Source organism: Anticarsia gemmatalis, chromosome Z (assembly GCF_050436995.1).
Source record: "Anticarsia gemmatalis isolate Benzon Research Colony breed Stoneville strain chromosome Z, ilAntGemm2 primary, whole genome shotgun sequence".
In the NCBI taxonomy this organism is placed as follows: domain Eukaryota; kingdom Metazoa; phylum Arthropoda; class Insecta; order Lepidoptera; family Erebidae; genus Anticarsia; species Anticarsia gemmatalis.
Window position 1 is genome coordinate 6,344,649 of NC_134776.1, and position 20,477 is coordinate 6,365,125.

A 20,477-nucleotide genomic window follows, 5' to 3' on the forward strand; every position below is an offset into this window, starting at 1 on the left:
TCATCGCTTATCGCTGAGTCGTTTAATTGATTTATATCCGGTGTAGTCTTACTGGGCTTCGCATCTGAGCGCCGTTGTAGACACACACTAGCTAAGTGTCCGACCTTCTTGCATTTATAGCATGTTATGTTTATAGCGCTACATTTCTTGGTTTCGTGATTTAAACCACAGCGGAAACATTTCCCTTTTAAATCTCTTGGTGTGATTCCTCTAAAAGGAGATTTTTTTGAATTATTGTAGGAATCAGTGGAAATTTTATTGATATTGTCACTACTTGGTTGTTCATTCGGAAGCATTGATGTATTTTCTGCTTTACTCATTTCAATAGATGTTGCAATCTGTGTCAGGTGTTTAAATGTACATACTGTTCGGTCTTGTAAAATTTTTGTACGTGCGTCGCTATCTTTCAATCCTCTTATGAGTTGAAGAGATAAAAAGCTTTCTGAAATGTTTTTCTGGCAGTGTTGACATTTAAATTCGCAGTTGGTAGTGAGCTTTTTTAAATCTGCGGCGTATTGCGCTACTGTTTCATCCGATTTTTGAGTTCTCGATATAAATTTATGTTGTAGAACCCATTTGCTAGGTTTTGGGTCTAAGTAGTCGTCAAGTGTTTCAGTAATTTCGTTAAATGTCTTATTCAATGGTTCGTCTGGTGCTATTAAATCACATAATTTTTCATGGAGTTCTGGTGATAATGTAGACAGAAGAATATTTGTCTTCATGTGGGGCTCAGTAATTTCATTAAGTCTAAAGTACACTTCCAGACGTTTTTTAAAGTTATTGAACGTTTCTGATTCATGTAAAGGATTAAATTGTATTTTTGGTATAATCTTATGGTATTGGTATATTCTATGTTGGTCTTCCTGTCGCTGACCTTGAATAATAGTTTTTTTTGTTAAAAGTTTTGATACTAAAATAGTGTGAAGTTCTTCGAATTCGTAGCCGTAATTTTGTTCGTGTAAATACGCTGTTTCATCGTTATCATCTATGGTTTTGTTTTCTATCTTCTCTTGTAACTCTCGCAGTGCTGTTATGGTGTCCTTCAAGGCTGCGGAGCGAGCGGTGATGTCCTCGTCAGACATCGTCGCCCTCTGCTCGATGTAGGTATCGAGTCTGGTGAGCATCCCACGTAGGGTGCTCCGTTTTTTACGTAGCTTTTCCATTTAGGTTCAGTTTTTCCTCGTCGCCAATATTATGTATTAATAAAATACGAGCATTACGTGTTTGATATATTTATTGACAGAGAATGCCAAATCGTTATATGATTAATATATGGCATCTACCATAGAGTAGAAGGAGTTTAGGTGGAGTTTAGGTTCACCACAGTGTTAAAAGTACATTCACATTTCGCCGTTTTAAATGTTAGTCTCATTTATTTCGGTTAAGTATCCGTAATGCCTGGATTGGAAACAAATATGAAATACTGTTCTTAGTTTTCAAATTATCATAAGTTATTTTTTAAGCTTCAATATATTTAGAACCATCCATTGAATTTGTGACCCATTTTTATATTAGTTATTGTGTCGTTAAAGTCATCAAAAAATTTTTGCTTACCTTAAACATTATTGTTCCTATGGGATTTCGTTACATTACATTTATTAATATTCAAAAAAAGTATTTATCATGTCACGACCTAGGGTTATGAGAAAATAGTTGAGAAAAGTTGCCAGTCTTTTTGTATTAGCCAACGCATTTAGTTTCGACTCAGAAACTTCTAAGTGCGTGCATTTTAACATAATAGTTCACAAAGTACTTGCTAATGATAATGCATATTTGTTATAATATTCATAGAAGGAAAGTTTCACTCTCAAACTGTAGTTAGCTTTCAAAGTAACACAATTTTCGATATAGACTTAATGTAAAAGTTTTCACATTGTATTTTGATATTGAAATTCAAACCGCACTTTTAAAAAAGTAGTCTAGTAGTTTAATTCTACCAATGTCAGAAGTGAAGACAATGGTATGTGCAAAAACGAAGATTTACAATTTGTTACTTCAGTAGCGCAATTCTCTACAGAGTCGGTAATGTCGAGCTCGAGAGTTTGACATTCAAAATGTACTGCCAAAATAGTTCCGACGGAGCCAGTTGGAGGCGCTGATCAGACTTTCGTGCAACATTTCTCGATAGCTTGCCGGTTTTTGGTAGTCGATAGGAGTAGAAAATCGAGTCACAGTTGTCATCGAGACCAAAGTAGAGTCGACGTCATTGACCTGTATCTATCTAATGCAGCTGACTATATCTGTTGAATAAGCTATAAGAGATAAGATTTTAAAATCTTTATAATATTAAAAAGGGACCGCAAAATGTTCCCACACTTTGGCGAACACCCGGATCTCATGTTTTATGATTTAAACTCAGGATCCAAAAATAATTGTAAAACTCTTACAATGAATTTAATCCTGGGATTCGATGCTCGTATAAAGGACCGGGGACGTGGTACTGAATCCCTGGATTTCGACAAAGGACCGGGATTATAACCCTGCTTTCATATGCGTATGCAAAATTTTATTATAATATTTATATTATACAGAAGTGAATCTGTGATAATCGAGTGGTATAAGTTGGCAAATCCCACGCAAATGGTCAACAGCTCGAGACCGTTCGAAATAAATATAATTATCACTTGCTCTAACGGTGAAGGAAAACATCGTGATATGAAACCTTGCATACCTAAAATTTGATTAATACATTCACAAAGTCCCCGACTCACTTGGCCAGCGTGGTGGTCTGAAGACCTAACACTTCTCTCGTACGGGAGTAGACCCTTGCCCAGCAGTTTGACAGAAATGGTTTAATAAAAATATTATACAAGCTTTTCCTCAGTGCATCACCAGTAAATTGATGTGCACTACATAATTAAAATTGAGATGTTCTTTACATATTTTTGATCAGTTTTCATGAATACATTTGCGTATTAACCAAACATTTACATAATTATATGCGCTTGAAGGTAAAAAAATGTTTCGTGAAAACGGCGAAGTATTATCCGCATACATAGGAAAACAAGGACGGAGAAATAGACAATATAATATTATATATTCTTAGGCTATGTAAAAGAGGTTGAAATAATCCTAATACTCCTGCTTCCGCATCCGCATATATTTGTGGTTGTGAGTGTTTAGGTTTCATATGCCTAAGGTTCTGACAGCTAAGTGACAGCTGAAATGTCAGATTAAGGTTTTATAAATTAACGTAAATAAACAATCACTGCCTCGATAATTTGTATTGTACTTTAAAGCAGGGCAAGCGTCTTCCCCGCTTAGGTCAGTAGAGGCAAAAAAAACATGCAAAATATCAGACATTAAAAATTTAATCTCTTAATAAGTAGGAAAACGTTTTAGATTACACACAACGGGTACACTTAAAGGGTAATCAAAAACGGTACCGTACCTTTTAATTGACGAGGTATATATTTAATACCTAACGATATTTCTACTACACGTTAATATCACAATATCATTTTAATAGGGCAGTTTATATTCATATTTAAATATTCATACGCATGACCTTTAACGTAGCAGATAATGCATATAAAACACTTCGCTTTTTAACATAAACTCAATTTTACCAGCGATTTTATTCGCGCGGAAAAAGGAAATAAAGCTGCCGTTTTGGGAGACTATTGTAGGATAATAGAACCTAAACAAAAATAACGAAAGGAAGGAACGTTCTTACAAAAATTGGTAGGTAATAGTAACACGATGGACACAGCTAGCGATGTTGACAACGACGCGTTTGGCACGATGAACTACTGTGCTATGCAACATGTTAGGGTATGCCACAGGCAAACAGATTTGTAAGGAAATTAGGAGGCGTTTGCCCAGCAGCGTTAAACAAAGAAAGACTAGCAAAATCTATGTTTTACTTAAAAGGTTTTTACTTGAGAAGGAACTTCCGTCTTAATAATAATTAAATAAAACGTGGCTAACAATAATAACTTGTGAATCTTGCACTTTTTAGATGTATTTATCAACCGCTCACCGTGATATCACCTAAAACTGTGTGTATGGGTGTGAGATATCTTCAAATCTAACTCAAAGTCAATTAAAAATGAGACTACAGAATTATTTCCTTATAAAAATCTTAAATCACAAGCTTTATTCAAACCACAAATGGTAGAGAAAAGAAGAACTGGGGAAAACTGAACTCGAGCAGTCTAAACCACAACGCAATAAGATACAAGTAACACAGACCACTGAAACCGCGATGTTGCCACAACCTCATAAAAGAATTAGTGAGATTATTCACTCCTTACTACCCTTAGGAATATAGAGATATCTAAAGTACTTTGGCATCTGGATAATATCAAGTAAATCGACGGTATGGAGCTGTAATTGTCCGGAGTCTCTGAGTGTTGTATACTAACGTAGCTTTAAAACTCTTTTGTTATTTTATTCGTTGTAATATTTTACGGCTATTTAACGTCATCATGGATGTTTTTTTTGATGATTTGGCATGACCGCTATTTTCTAACTCTATCAGATAGAGGAAGCTATCGTGTAGCTTGTTGTTGAGATAGCTTTGACAATTGATTGATACTCGATATTATGAAGTGCAAAATATTCCACAAAATATCGGCATGCTGCGTCTTCGTTTGGGTCTTCCAATAACTGCAGACGATCTTGCAGCACCACCACATCACACATTTTACGACATAGCCCATTCTTTTTAATTATCCTAGTTATCACTCTTACAGCAGGCATATAAATTTGTGAAAACAAAACAAGAGCACGTTGCGTACGAATCGTGGCTAAAAATGATTTCCTCACGTTGTGCTATTCTATCGGTTGACCTTTATAAAACAAATGTTATTGTTTACCTTGATTTTTTCTGAAACAAAGAAAACCATCAAAAAACAAGCCTTTGTCAGTATGTTATTCAAAACCTTGTACAACAGGAATATTAATTTGCCTTGTTTGGTAACTCCTTTACAAACTTGTGACCTATAAGGAAAGGTATTTATTTTTTTACCGTGAGCGATGTTTTTCTTGCTTGAAGTGGAAATTTACAGAGCTTATGATTGAATGATTATATTATAGCAAGTACCTACAATAATAACTTAGTTTATTGAATAAAATAATATTATTACTTTCAGGATTAAAATCCTAAGGTACCTGCAGCCGAAACTTTTAACTTTTTAAGTACTCTTCAAAATAATTCCCTAGTCAGATCCCGGGTCTTCTACTTCACGCAAACTTAGATCAAATCAGCTCAGCAGTTTAGCAGTCACGAGAGAGAGAGAGGGAGAGAGGGAGACTTTCATAATTTAAACTGCCATTGAATACCTCAGGCACAAAAAAAAAGTCGTAAATTTAAATTACTTTCTGAGATACATATAAGTCCGCATGCCACAGTTGCCATCATTCAGCATTCTCTTTGCAGAATGTATAATTTGTTGTTTTGCTAGATGAGGTCGCGCTGACCTGCGCTGCGGTATGAATACTTACCTATATACAAACCACTGTTTTTACAGAAACACATGAAATAACTAGTGTATGTTTTCTTTTGGATTGCTTTTGATGCTACTTATTTTTATAATCATACAGAGATAAGTCAAATTACTACTACAAAATACTACTAGTCTCAATGCTGGGAAAGCGTCTCATCTCGACATGAGAGGAGGTGGGCCTTCAGTCCATCATTCTGGCCAACTGTGGTTTGGGGACATTTTTCAAGAGTTGTCAATGATTATTTCCACTGAGCATTGATTTTAAGTAGCGAGTTGAGTAAGTCTAAGCCCTTGTTTCACCGCCTCCAATTATCGTTCATCTATATGTAATATTGTATTTCTTATTAGATGAAATGTTAGCAATGCTGTGAAAAATTTTATTTAGAATGTCATGTCACATTATTTATTTGGCACATAGGTTACCTGACACTATAAACTGTAAAAGTGGCTGCAAGTATAAGTGTTCAGACTTCTTCGGACTATTCACCTACATTTTACATTATCATATTAATAAATATGATATTAAAAAGAAAAATGTAAACTTTAAATAAACATACAGTTCCTTTGGCAGGTATCAGGCTCTAATAGAATATTCAGCAGGCAATATACCTCATAAATTTTATATTAGACGTTGCGACTACAATTTTATAGCAAAGGAAATAATGCAATATATCAAGTGTAGGTTTGCGACACATTTTACAACGCCTGTTTGCTTCAAATAGGATTTGCAATCGAAGCCAGGCTCATGGAGATTTATGTTTTACACAATCTTTTACACAATGTTCGGTCAACACATTTTTTTTTCGCTCGGTGTGCGACGTCAACCGTCGTGTCAATCTCTGAGGATGTCCCGCGCATGTTGTGTCAAGTTTCATCAGCAGTTTATAATAAAAATATTTTATTACCTTAATGTCCCACTGCTGCTCACTAATTCATTTAATTTTCGAGATGATGTGTAATGTGCACAGTACCTCTATTCTCTACCACTATCGACTACCGACAACCGGCTAGCTTTCGAAATTTTGACATTTAGAATGTACTGTCAAAATATTTCCTACGACGACCGTCAGAGGCGCTGATCAGATTTTCATACAAAATTTCTCGATGACAGGTCGGTTGTCGGGAGTCGATAGTAGTAGAGAATCGAGCTAGGTATCTTGCACTTTCTGTCAAAGATGACAGCAGTCTTTTATGCAAGCGAAGTGCAGGGCAATAATAATGCATTGTTTCAACGATACTGAAGCCTTAAGAACTCTTTTTTCTCGAATTGATTAAATGTAGCCTGGTACCGAAATAAGAAATGTAAAGACAGTTAAAGGCTTAACAATACATACGTGTACATATTTAAAAGCAAGCCCCAAGTAATAACAATAACAAGTCAGTATGTTCTCCGTTTGACGGATGTTCCGCGTCTCATCACTCGTTTAACTTTGATTAACATGTCCGAACCTTTCACGTTTTACTTATTGAGGCAAATTAATGTTAAAGCACTCCTTGTTTATAATATTAGATGTTCAATTATGAAGATTGAAATAGGACTGATCCTTAAATAAATAAGCCCAATTCAAATTATAATGTTGATGACAACTGGGTATTTGTTGCTGTCCCGCATTTTGGTGCTTTTTGTTGCGATTATTAGGTACCATCTGCAGTGTATTTAAATTAACTTTAAGCTACATAAAATCAGATATGCTTTTCTTCTGATGTTTCTAAATTATGTCATCTAAGGTTTCGAGAAGACTGGCTACAACTTGTCTGGCAAGTTGCTTCCTGAAGCTACTAGGGATATTATGAATTATGATAACAATTATTAAGCTGGAAGTCTGGAATAAGCAAATTGGAGTACCTATTCTTGTTCCAGCACAATTTTTTTAGCACATATGTATATGGAATATGGTGTTAAAGCCGTGGGAGTGAAAGGGGAAAGAGGAAAATAACACCAAATTTTTTAAACAATATCCTTCAGTTATTAGGTTGACTATAAAAAGGGATGGTGAAAATATACTAAATGTTATAAATAAATAAATTTAACCCATTACTGTCCCACTGCTGGGCAAGGGTCTCCTCCCGTAATGAGGGAGGGGTTAGGCCTTGAGTCCACCACGCTGGCCAAGTGCGGGTTGGGGACTTTGCATGCCCTCAATAAATGTATCAAACAAATTTTTAGGCATGCACGGTTTCCTCACGATGTTTTCCTTCACCGTTGGAGCACGTGACAATTATTTCTAATACACACATAACTTCGAAAAGTCATTGGTGTGTTGCCTCGGGTTCGAACCTGCGACCACTTGCGTAGGAGGTGTCAACTTATACCACTCGGCTATCACTGCTCTTGATACTAAATGTTACTTCGAACAAAAAATAATAACATTTGTGAAACAGAGCATTAAATTAATAATTCATTATAAGCCGTGTCCGTTTGTAATACAAATAACAGTATAATGTATTGAATTCTTTGTTACATGATACCATTCAGCAAGGTGATGTCAACGACCTTTTGACATAAAACTGGGCCGAGGTATTAATTGCAACATTTTATGTTCACTGTAACAATAGTTAAATTTTTCAGTACAAGTCTTCAATTTGCTGCACACCATATATTTGTAAATATTGAGATAACCTACGAGAAACGATATCCAAATTAATGACGATGGGAGTTATAATTATTAAAATAATTTATTTAGCAATTGCACGTCAAATGAAGAACTACCTATGATAGTTGGTTGTGCCCGAACATATATTATTTCCCGAGGGGCCATTCTCTACGACTATCAACTACCGACAACCGGGTAGCTCTCAAGAAGTTTTGTATCAAGAGCATCAGCTCCTCTAGACTTAGTGGATGCCATATGGATTAGTTGTTCAGTACATTTGAAATTCCAAATACTCGATTCGCATTAGTACCGACTGTAAAGATGCCGCACTACTTTTCATACTTTAAAGACAAAGAAAGAGAAAAATCTTTACTTTAAGCAATCCGACTAACAAAGGGAAAATATTTACTGGCGTTCTAACCGTCTAAAGTAAGGCGCAACCCAACCTTTATTTCACAAACACTACTCTATAAAATTTATAAAACATCATAACGATATACTTCCATTTTTATTAAAACTCGTTGATATCGCTGACATTTTTCATCACGGCCGATATTGGAGACAATAGCCACTGATTAATTCGAAATAAAATCGGGTTTTGTCGGTCGTTTGCGGATTTGTGCATATCGAGCATTATATTGATACAGTTAAATTGAGCTATAGATATAGATGATTCTGCAATTTGCAGCACAATTTTATAAGTTAAGTTACCTACACACATTTTATTTTTAGGAAGGATGTTACCTTCTTGACGATTTATTAGTCAAGTTGGTTGCGATCTAAGTTGTATTTTTGTATGTTTGTGTTAGCTGGCTACAAGCGGTTTGTCACTCTAATCAATGAGGTTATGACGTTGAAGATGAATTAAATTTGTTCTTCAAGGATAATGCGCGAACTGAAACTGATGAAAAGCAGACGTTTGTTTCAGATATACTATACATACATACAAACTAACATAATTTCACACCTTTCCATAGGGGAAAGCAGAGACCAAAGAACAGTTTTCTACAGGCGTTTTATTAAATAAAAGGTTCGAAGACCACGGTATCGAATAACAAATAAAAAATCAAAGCGAACCCAGAATATAGGTATGTGAAATGTGATATTCTGGTATACGTGATAAATCCTGTGTTTATTAGTTTTGTTTGTGTATCTCAATAAAAGGTGCGACACGTATTTTGACTGTCAATATGAAAGTGTTTTATTGAATAAGTTAGATTTTCTATCTCGAACCTATTATAAAAATTTAACCATCTCGTAAAACACGTAAAATTTGGATTTGTATGAATACCTATCCAGTATATCCACTTTGAGTGATTTATTTTTAACCCGATATCCGATATCGACAGAATTGTCATTATTTATAAATCAGTTAAATCTACAAATAACTACATAATGATCTTTATTTTTTTTTTGTTAGCCCGTACTGTCCCACTGCTGGGCAAAGGCCTCCCCCTTTTTCTTCCAGTCCCCTCTATCTCCTGCTATTCGTGTCCAATTAATATTAAATGCATCTAGATCGTCACGCCAGCGCTTCTTCGATCTGCCCCAACGGCCACGTCCCTCTGTAACGATCATTAGGTACTAAAAATAAATACGATTAAATCTGCATTTTAAAATATTACCTCCGTATATTCTTACATGTGCTTACCAGCCAAGGCAGGAAAAATGCTCAGCTCTTCTTATACTCATTCTCATTTTAGACCAATCGTGTTCGGCCCATTTACAGCTTCCATAGATATACCATCGAGTAAAGCCTACCAAAGATTTGAGAGGCGCGATTACACAAATTTCATCAGATAATATGGAAATACCGTGTTCAAAAGCTCAGCTGAAATCGGCCTACAACGTGATAAGCTTGTTCGAATAAGTAGCAATGCTTTGGGCACCTTTTGTACATAATCTTTCGGATTTCAAAATGTTTATTACTATCTAATTATATTTACGAACCACATGTTTGAGGTTCTGCTTAATAAATAAATAAGTATTTCCATAACATTATCATTATTTTTCTGTGATCTTCTTCAATGTCATTAATTAATCATACATTTCAAGGATATTTTTATTGTTTACACATAACATCCAAAACATTATTGTATTACAAAAAAAATATGTAAAAACAAAATGACACTACATTTTCTTTCATATTTTAGGTAATACGGTAAAAATATCAAAGTTCTTTTTAAATGTAACGTTAAACTAAATGGCAGATAAACGCAAATAGTGTTTTCAATGCTCAAAGAGTTTTTATAAGAGAACGTTTTGGTAACATTTATGTTATTCGCAATATTTTCTGCTATCTTTGCACTAAAACGGTGGTCTAAACGGTATTCTCTTGGCTATTATGCGCGCCTAGTTATCATAGTGAATAGGTAGTTAAATTTCCAATTACTAGAAATTCGTTTCTAATAATGAATAATGAATATTACTTAAACTAGTCATGTCGAGAGTAGGGCGATTATTAACGATTCAATATTGGATAATTAAAAACCAACAAACCCTGTCTTTACTTTAAAGTTTTTAAAAAGAGTTCATTATTATGTTGTACGTGCCAGGCACAGAACAATTATAACATTACTTTTGTCGTAAACTTAATGAATGAATATAAAGAAACGACTTACATAACGGCTAATTTACAAGACTTGTTCAAACTCAATATTTAAGGGCTCAGAAGAAATTTTGTTTGTGCAGACGCCTCCAGAAGGCAACTAATGACAACCATAATTATTCTTAAAGGCCTTCATGGGTAGAACGTGATTGGTATACAAAAAGTTCGCGAGATAAGGCCTCATAAACAACGTGACAAAATTAATACGGGAACATCTTTCAAGGTTCAAGGCTTTTGCTGAAAATAAATAAACGTGTAATTAGAAATAAACTTCGTCTTGATGCTGGAGGCGTGACTATTGTTGTATCAAACAAATTCAAAAAGTTTATTGATTTAGGTACAAATATGAAATCGTGCGATGACTAACTCTAGATGAGAAGAAGCAAAAAAGACTAACAGTCACTTTTTTATCGGAGAATATTTTCATTAAATGTGGTTGAAACACTAATGGATGTACGGTGCTGATAAACTAACATGACCGAGCCAAGTTACGATTGTTAGAATTTCTAAAAATCTTAAAAATGATAGTTTTTTATGTGATTGTAATTGGTATGAATTATGCTCTTGCACCCGTTGATATACACTTACATAGAAATAAGTAAGAGTAAAGTGATACTAGAAACTAGATTAAATCTTGTTCGCAGACTTTAACAGAAGTTTATTCGTCAATTAAAGTCAAAAATTCAATTTTTTATTTCGATATTCATTCGATATTGCTTCAGTTTCCAATAACAACGGAATGAAAAAATGAAAAAAAAAACATGTTGAATTCACAGAAAAGTTTTATAAAATACTATAGAGAGTTTTCAAATAATCCTGAGCTTTGTAGCATGAAATCCGTAGTTGTTCTTGTTTCGAAAGTTACATTTAGTTTAATATTAAAATGTTACATTCGGTGGAACAAAGCGTATGTTTACGTACATTTAAAAATGTTTATAAAATTAATAATGTATGTACTCAAAATATCCGTTTGCCTACGAATTGACGATTTTAGCAGAAAATTTACTTTATAAATCACTCAACATTCGCTCCGCACTACAATTTTGCACATAGTCTATTTTATTATGTCATTTACTTGGATCAACATAGTGGTAATGGGAGGTTTGTGCCTAGAAGGTAAACGACAACGACAAAAAAGTGAGAGTAGATTTCCTAATGAATTTATTAATGTATTGCCTAAAATTTGTTTAATACATTTATTGAGGGCGTGCAAAGTCACCAACCGGCACTTGGCCAGCATGGTGGACTCAAAGTCTCAAGACCTTTGCCCTGCAGTGGGACAGTTAGGGTCTATCCCACTAGTCCCGTTGAGTTGTCCCGTGACGGGACAACTGGCACTATTTTGTCCCAGTTGTCCCGTGGCGGGACAAGTGAGACTGTTTTGGTGGCAGTTGTCCCGTTGCAGAAAAATCACGGGACTAATGGGACAGACGGAAGGGTCAAAGCAACTGGTTCCATTGAGTTGCTCTGTGACAACAGGTACTTGGTACTTAGGTAAGATAGCAGACGTTATACAAACTAGTACATTTAAACAAGGGTAGATATCTCAAATGGAATATGCACTATACTTGTGTAGATAAAATTGTAAAACCAAAGATATTAAAACCTATGTCTTAGTAATAATACTTAAAGTGTACACAGGGATAGTTACCGGATTGAGTCCTATTACATCTTTGTTACACTAAAACTGTCTAAAAGGGTCTCTGCGAGTTTGCTTACTATACAAGCCTAAATGGTAAAAAAAATTGTGAATTTAAACTTTATATAGATAAGCGTACAATTCATCATCTGCTATCTTACCAAAGTACCAAGAACCTGCTGTCACACAACAACTCAATGAAACCAGTTGTTTTGACCCTTCCGTCTGTCCCATTAGTCCCGTGATTTTTCTGCAACGGGACAACTGCCACCAAAACAGTCTCACTTGTCCCGCCACGGGACAACTGGGACAAAATAGTGCCAGTTGTCCCGTCACGGGACAACTCAACGGGACTAGTGGGATAGACCCGACAGTTAAGGGTAAAAAAAAATGTTGCAAAAGTCTAATTGAACACAGTACTAGAAACGTATGTTTCGTCCTTTCTTCATACCATAGGGCTTACACCTATGAGAAAATGTACAGCTATTTATTATTACTATCGGTTTGAACCGAGATATAAAAGTTTCCATAATACTATAATGTTGTCGTTATCCCACCTCGTAACCGTTCCTTGCCTTGAAATTTTCATTTCCTCTGGTGTTTTCTTTGTTATGATTAAACACAAAAATAGACAGACATTGTTTTAAGGTATAAAAGCGCCCGAAACGGGTTGTGTTCCGTGATTTTATTGACATTTGAAATGGTAATGGACGCTGTAAGATAATATTTTATATTTGTACGTCGTAAAATAAGCTTAAGCTCTATATTATTTATATCGTAACTAATCGTATCAGCCTTGGTCCTCTGGGAAAGATCAAGGTGATAAAAATCTGTCTGAAGCTGGCAAATATGTTGATAATTAATTACAAAATCGAGACATAACCTTGCCCCGAGACCTTCAGTATTGAAATAAGATCTCAAAATTTCACAAACAGAAATACGAAACTCAATCAATAATTTACAAAGGGTTGTTTTCGAAGGGATTCCCTTACCCAAAATAAGCTCTTGCATAAAGTAATCCGCCTATATTTAGTACGCACATATTTTTTGTTTCACAAGCAACAGTTGGGTAATTTTCGGTTCTGGTCGTAGGGAATTATTCAGAGCCTCTGCATTCTGTATGAAACGGTTCGCAATGATGCTGAATCTTGACCAGTAAGTACTGACCTTCACGCATACTTAATGCGTGGTAACTCCAAGATCGTTTGCTACTGAATTTTCTATTTGCCTCAATAATTAATAAGTATAATATTCTACGAACTTATTACGGAGCGAGTGAGTTTTGAATTTTATTACGCTAAAATTATTTATTCGGCACATGTTAACTTTTAAATAAGGCAAACTTTATTTATGAAAATACAAATTTCGGTGATCCAGTTTTGTTTATTTAGAGCAGAATATCTGCTTAATATTTTACAACAATAACCTGTGTTACAGTATAGGTCAGTCATGTCAAAGGATTTGAAGCGCACTTTGCCGCTTAATTACATTTGAATTCCTGGAATGCACAAAATTCGTTGCTCCTACGTTTATTAATCAAGGCAAATAATGCAACCGCTCTCAGAATCCGTGGAACTTGTTCCGCAGCACGTTGTAGGAACTAGGAACTCGTTCCTTTTAATCCTACTGTCGGGATTCCCGGGTATTTACAGGCGAATCACAGTAGATTATGTCGAAATATTCCTAGCGCTGTGTATCGCCAAATACAACTTGTTACATTAAATTTTACTGAGAAATGTAGCACAATTTGTGGACTTAAACGCGTTGTTCTAGATTATGTTCTTAAACATACAGTGTGTTTGTGAGAAGAGATTATTGGCAGCAACTCGCGTTTTATGTTCTTGGTAAATGAGGCAGGGGAGGATCTATTAGTTATAAACTAAAATCGCATTCCTGAGTTTTTCATTTTTTTAATAGTTCTATCTGAACTTAGAGCCCGATCACAATACTTTTTACGCCGTCATTATCGTGATGATGATTGATGACTATCATGAATATTTGGCAGCATATTTACACAAACCTTTAATATCTTTTTCAGTGCATTGTTAAAAACTGCAATGAACTCCGTAGAAAAATTCGAACATTGAGTATTGCAAACAGACAGATAGCTAATAACAAGACACTTTTTTATGAGCTAATTTTTTACTAATACATTTTCTTGTCCACAGCGCTTCGAATGGCCAGTAGCGCGGCCCATAGACCCAGGCGAGGTGGTGACCCTGCACCTGCTGTCTCGCGTGCGGTGGGGCCCTCCTCGCGTGCTCGGCGTCTACCGCCTCGGCCTACAGATTGTCGTCGCTGACGGACAACTCTCCATCACAGACACACTCGTCGATGACCGCAACAAAGCTGTTCCGGTAAGTGAAACAAAAAAATATGAAAGTATAAAAATATCCCCATTAATGCCCTACTGTTGGAGTCTCCTAATAGAATTAAGATATGATTACTTACATAATATCACGTCTATTATTCCCAATGATGTAGGTAGAGATCGGAGATGTATGATATATATCCGCGTTTCATCGTTTACAGTTTCCTGTGTAATAGGGAGCGAGCCTATTGCCACATACATTGCCGGTTGGCTTACCCGGGAATTAAAACCCAGAGTACACATTTTTGGAAAAAAGTGCCTTTGTAAAACTTAGGTCTTCTACTGTCTAAAAATCGGTTCAATGTTTTGGCTGTGAAAGCGTACCAGACCAAAAGACAGATTTGAGATTATAAAATTAGTATATGAAGTAGGGTTAGTACAATTCTCATCTGAGATATTACTTTAACTGTGAAATTGACGTTCTGCCAATCCGTTCTATGTACAACAAATTACTATTAACTAGTACCATTTTTACTCTAGCACATTTGTCATTGTTAAATTTACAATAGGCTATCGTTTCATATCGTATTTCACAATGACATATCATAAATAGTTTTAGGTATAATAACACGATAACAAAACAAATAGTGAAACCATTAGCAGCACGACACAACAGTTATATGAACTAACACGTAACTATCGATCACATTAAACTATAGAAAAACTGTTTTACATGCTAGAACAGTAACAGTGGTATTACAGTTGCGAGGCGCCCATAGCCAGTTGTGCTCACCAGTCGGTAAACGATCTGTGGGTTAAGCAGACCTTGGCGCGGTCATTCCATAGATGGGTGACCGCATAGTGGTATTTGAAATGGGCGTCTCCGTGCTTCGGAGGGCACGTAAAAAGTCAGTCCCGGTTGTTATCAATTAAGATAACAGTCGTTAAACCACGTCAAAGGCCTTCGGGCGGCTTGATCAACTTTGACACTAGGTTGACCACTAACCAAGAAAGAACAAGAGGAAGAACAGTTGCTTACGACGCAGTATAAACTTTGCCTTCGATATAAAGGATTGAGGGGACTTAGGAGTCTACTCACATGCTAAGAATCTCACACATGAGTGAGTTAACTACGGACCTTTATTTTCAATGGAAGTTTCACTCGGTGAATGTGTGAGTTTACTACTCATACATTTTAGAGGTGGTTGAATCACCTGATTAATAATAATAAACTTGAACATAACGTTTTATTTCTTATTATCATCAAATATCATTGCGACATATAAAAACATAATTTAACATAATAACAATAAAATAAATTGCACCGTCGGCTGCAAATTTGCTAATTATTTAAGTTTAATTTAATCAAGTACTTAATCAAAATATTGTTAAAAATAAAAGTCACATTATTATTTATTTACTTAGTAGATAACATGGAAACATCAAGTATACATATAGAAAGTATATACCAAAATTAAATAAGTATAAAAAATAATAACGACATGTTCCTGTAATAAATTACAGTATAGTGGGTAATCCGAGAAATCTTTTTATATTTTGAATGTAGGTGAATCATAAAACTTTAGCACCTATTCACTTATTATTTGCGGTTATGTTTGCGGAAGTGTGTAAATAATTATAAATTATAGTGTCTTATTATAGTGTGTAATCATATTTACTTTCTGAAATCTTTCTGAATATCTTTATATTTATTTTCTGAAATTTCGATAGGACACTGCATTGAAAAACTGAAAAGATAAAATCGTCCTTTTAATTTTAACAATAATTTGATGAAGTACTTGATTAAATTAAATTTAAATAATTAGCAAATTTGCAGCCGACTGTGCAATTTATTTTATTGTTATTATGTTAAATTATGTTTTTATATGTCGCAATGATATTTGATGATAATAAGAAATAAAACGTTATGTTCAAGTTTATTATTATTAATCAGGTGATTCAACCACCTCTAAAATGTATGAGTAGTAAACTCACACATTCACCGAGTGAAACTTCCATTGAAAATAAAGGTCCGTAGTTAACTCACTCATGTGTGAGATTCTTAGCATGTGAGTAGACTCCTAAGTCTCCAAATGATTGTCACTTATTTTGACGTTGAAGAAAAACATCGTAGGAAAATCTTTTATGCCTTAGAGCCCTTTAAGATAGTTTTTTATAGGGTGCAAAGTCCATAGCCCGCTTTTTGATCAAATAGTACAACTTTTGACAATTTAAAAAAAAGCGGAAGCAACAAACGATTTTTCTTTGTCATGAAAGCGAGTTATAATTATTTATAATCCACACATAGCTTCGAAAATAGGTGTGTTGCCTTGTGTTCGAAACCTCGACCAATTCCGTGGGAGGGTATAGCTTATTAAAAACATACAGTAGTAGTTGGTTTGTTGTGAGGCAAACGCAACGGTTATCGCGATGCTAACGCGGCAGTGTTTTTTGTTTCATGATATGAAGCAATATCTTGACTAATCTATTTCTCTACTTAACAATTATTATGTTAGACTTTTTTGCTTAAGTGTAATAGATCGCAACACTCCTTACATTACAAGTATACATTGCTATACTCAGATCTAGAGCTCCGTATGTAGTTCTTACACATACGAGTATGTAAGAGAATCCCTGAGAGAGTCATTTTGTTCCCGGGCCATGAAACGTGTTGCATTGTACGAGGCACGGTGGTTAACGACAGCGCTGGGAAACGCAGCTTACTGCTATTACGGCATCGTGTCTCTGAATTCAATGGAATTCTTCTAAGCTTCGTGTTATTATGTGTACGAGATGTTACTGTGTAATAAAGAGATATCAAGAAAAAAGTAAAAGAAAAACGTATTGAACACTCAGAAATGGAAATAGGTAATGATTTTATGGTGGCCATTATTGCTCAAATGTTTTTGAGAAAACTGCAATACTGGAGATTTGAGTCCGAGCCTGTGTGTGTGCCTTGCTCCTAGGCGTAAGCATATGCTTGCTTCTAATGGTAATTTTGATCAATTCTCGCCTCCATATTATTCCGCTATCTCCGTACATACACACCGTACGTACGCTAACGTAAACTTAAAACTTACGTTCTCACAGTCTACTAATAGATACAATTCCTTTACCAAAAGATTATTCAATAAAAGTTTCGTTTTCCTTTCGTATTCGAGTTGAGTCAACAGACAGTGTTTTCCAAAACATAACAAGGGGCCTACTGTTATCGGATTCCGGGAAGCAATTCCATTCAACATGTCATTATTTCAACACAAATCGTAACTACTTGTTGCGCCGAGGGAAATCGCGACCTATTTTAATTTTACTACCTTAATACTCCAAGGCTGGCGGGCCGCCAACTTTTGGTTTATTGTCCTTCCTTGTGGCTGAGCACTGATACTTGAGGCACATTTTAAAATACGCCACGGAAAAGAATTTATCACACGTTTTACACTGGGAAAGATGTAGATGAAGTCTGACGTCGCCTTGTGTATTTACTTTTTCTTCGTCTTATATCCAAACTGCCTCACCTCCTAGTATTCAAATTACGTTCTAGATAGAGCTTAGATAAAAAATAACAGGAAAGCTGAGCCTTGTGCAAGGCGGGACTAACTCTGGGAAGAAGATGATTCTTCTAGCACAACTTCTTAACTTGTGCTGTTCTGCTAATGAGATTACTAACTTACAACTAAACATTTGAATTGACTGGAAACAGAAACGTAAATCTGTAAGCTAAAGGCATGGATTAATCTCAAACAATTGTAAATAACGCTTCAAGATATTCGAGCTCCTGTCACAAAACTATGTATTTTCTTACTTTACATTCAAGAACCGTGTTATCCAGAGCTAAATATTACAAGATCACGATCAGGCTGTGGTAGAAGCTTTACTCGGCAGTGCTCGCGTGCTATCTAAATGAAAATCTAAAGTTGCACACTTGGTTGGCATGTATAATGTAACTTCTAATTATGTAAGAAGAGACACTGTTGTGACTTGTGAGCAACAGTTTGATGAAGAGTTTCTAGCAAGACTGCGTTAACAAGGCGTTGTTAGACAAGTTCAATTGTATATTGATACTAGCTGACTCGACGCGTCACATAAGAGAGACTAGGTCATATTTCCCCCGTTTTTGTAACATTTTTTATTGGTACTCTGCTCCTGTTGGTCGTAGCGTTATGTTATATAGTCTATAGCCTTCCTCAATAAATAGGCTATCCAACAGTAAAATAATATTTCAATTCGCACCAGTAGTTCTCAAGATTAGCGCGTTCAAACAAACAAACAAACTTCAGCTTTATAATATTAGTATAGATGATCTCTGACACATTGCATGTTTAGATATATCATTAACGTCTAATTAAATATATCGTCAATTAAACAGTCCAATCATTCACCTTATACATATTTGAAAGTTATAATCGAATCACCGAAAATATTACCTTATGCTACTAAATCTAAATAGGTACAATGACTAAATTTTGAGACAAAGATGCAGTCTGTATTGCCGCATGACGAAAAATACGACCTACGTTCTCGAATTTTACTTTGCATTGCAAGATCCTTTCATAAAGTGCAGTACCAAAGTAACTTGTTACGTCTTATAGTGGTTCATAACTTTAGTAAATGCTCAAACAAGTGCTTAAGTATTTCAGGAACTTTCTTAATATCCATCTTGCGATAATGAATGCGTGCATACTATATACTGCATCTAGGTAATAAACTCTCGTTAACAAAGAGTGATCTCAGGTGCGTTACAGAACTTATACATGTATGCCACATTAAGGTAGACTGGTAGAAGATGCTTTTGGTATTAAAACTACGACTATATTCTACAGTTTGGATGTTTAAATTAAAAATACATCCACTAATTCTCTCATTATCTCATTCATCTTTAATTCATTAAGTCGAAAACAGTTTGTGTAACATATTGAGTTAGTAGGTCACGTTGCACTTTGGCGTGTTTCAGCAAAGCCTGTAGACCAGTCACTAAAATTGACAAAATGTTTAAATCTATGATGAAACGTAGTGTCTTGTAAAGACTGGTTCATCAAAGATTTACCTATGGACTTCAACGTCAGGTGTACTTGTAGGACGCGATCCTGTATGACAAGATCTATGGATATAAATGAACCAAGATAAGTTTATAGAAATCGTACCAAGTGGCGTCCTCTGATCTCTGTCTAACTCTATGGGAAGAAGGCATGATTTTATAAGAGTTTTAAAGCTTAAGGAGAAGATGTACTTTATAAAGGGCTATATACTTTATTTAGTCCAAGGAATATTTTCACTAAAAACAAAAAAGCCATTTTCCGAGTGTTTTTAATTTTGACGAATAAATCCTTGTGGGTCTTTGTAAGTTTGAAGTCAAAGGAACGAATTATAATGGGCTCCTTTATTGGGTCAAGGCCAGATTGCTGATAGATGAATTTATGTTTTATTACATTACACGTTTTATTCTGGACGAAACAAAGCAAAGTATAATTATTACAACATCTTTATATCAGTTCTCTATTTTTTGTACATTAGAATTATCTCTTTTTCTAATGATGACGGAACACGTTGTGATCAAACCTGTCTGGAAGTTCTTTAAACCCCTTTTGAAAGAATACAAAGCCTAGAACATAAAAGTCGTACTTGGCTAGCGTGGTGAACTCGGGTCAGTCAGCCGCTCCCCAATTTTGAGGGTAGACTTTTATGCTGCATCAGTTTTTATTTTATATGTGAATATGAATACCCTGTATCCATTTCCCGTCTTCATTAACGAGTTTCAGGCTTTGCGGAAAATACTCTAACAAACTTTTTCCATACAACTCTAAATATTCAACAGAAGCATAGGCTTTCCTATACCAAGGCCGTTACCGATATCCATATCCGTGAACGTATACAAGCA

At 35.3% G+C, this 20,477-nt stretch overlaps 1 protein-coding gene across 1 annotated transcript in view; it reads left to right on the forward strand.

The window, feature by feature from the left end:
• Positions 1–20,477, forward strand: part of LOC142986483 (otoferlin-like) — a 151,863-nt gene that overhangs the window by 47,852 nt on the left and 83,534 nt on the right. The window contains exon 3 of the mRNA XM_076135001.1: positions 14,460–14,648. Coding sequence (XP_075991116.1) covers positions 14,460–14,648 — 189 coding nt within the window. The remainder of the gene's footprint in view (positions 1–14,459; positions 14,649–20,477) is intronic.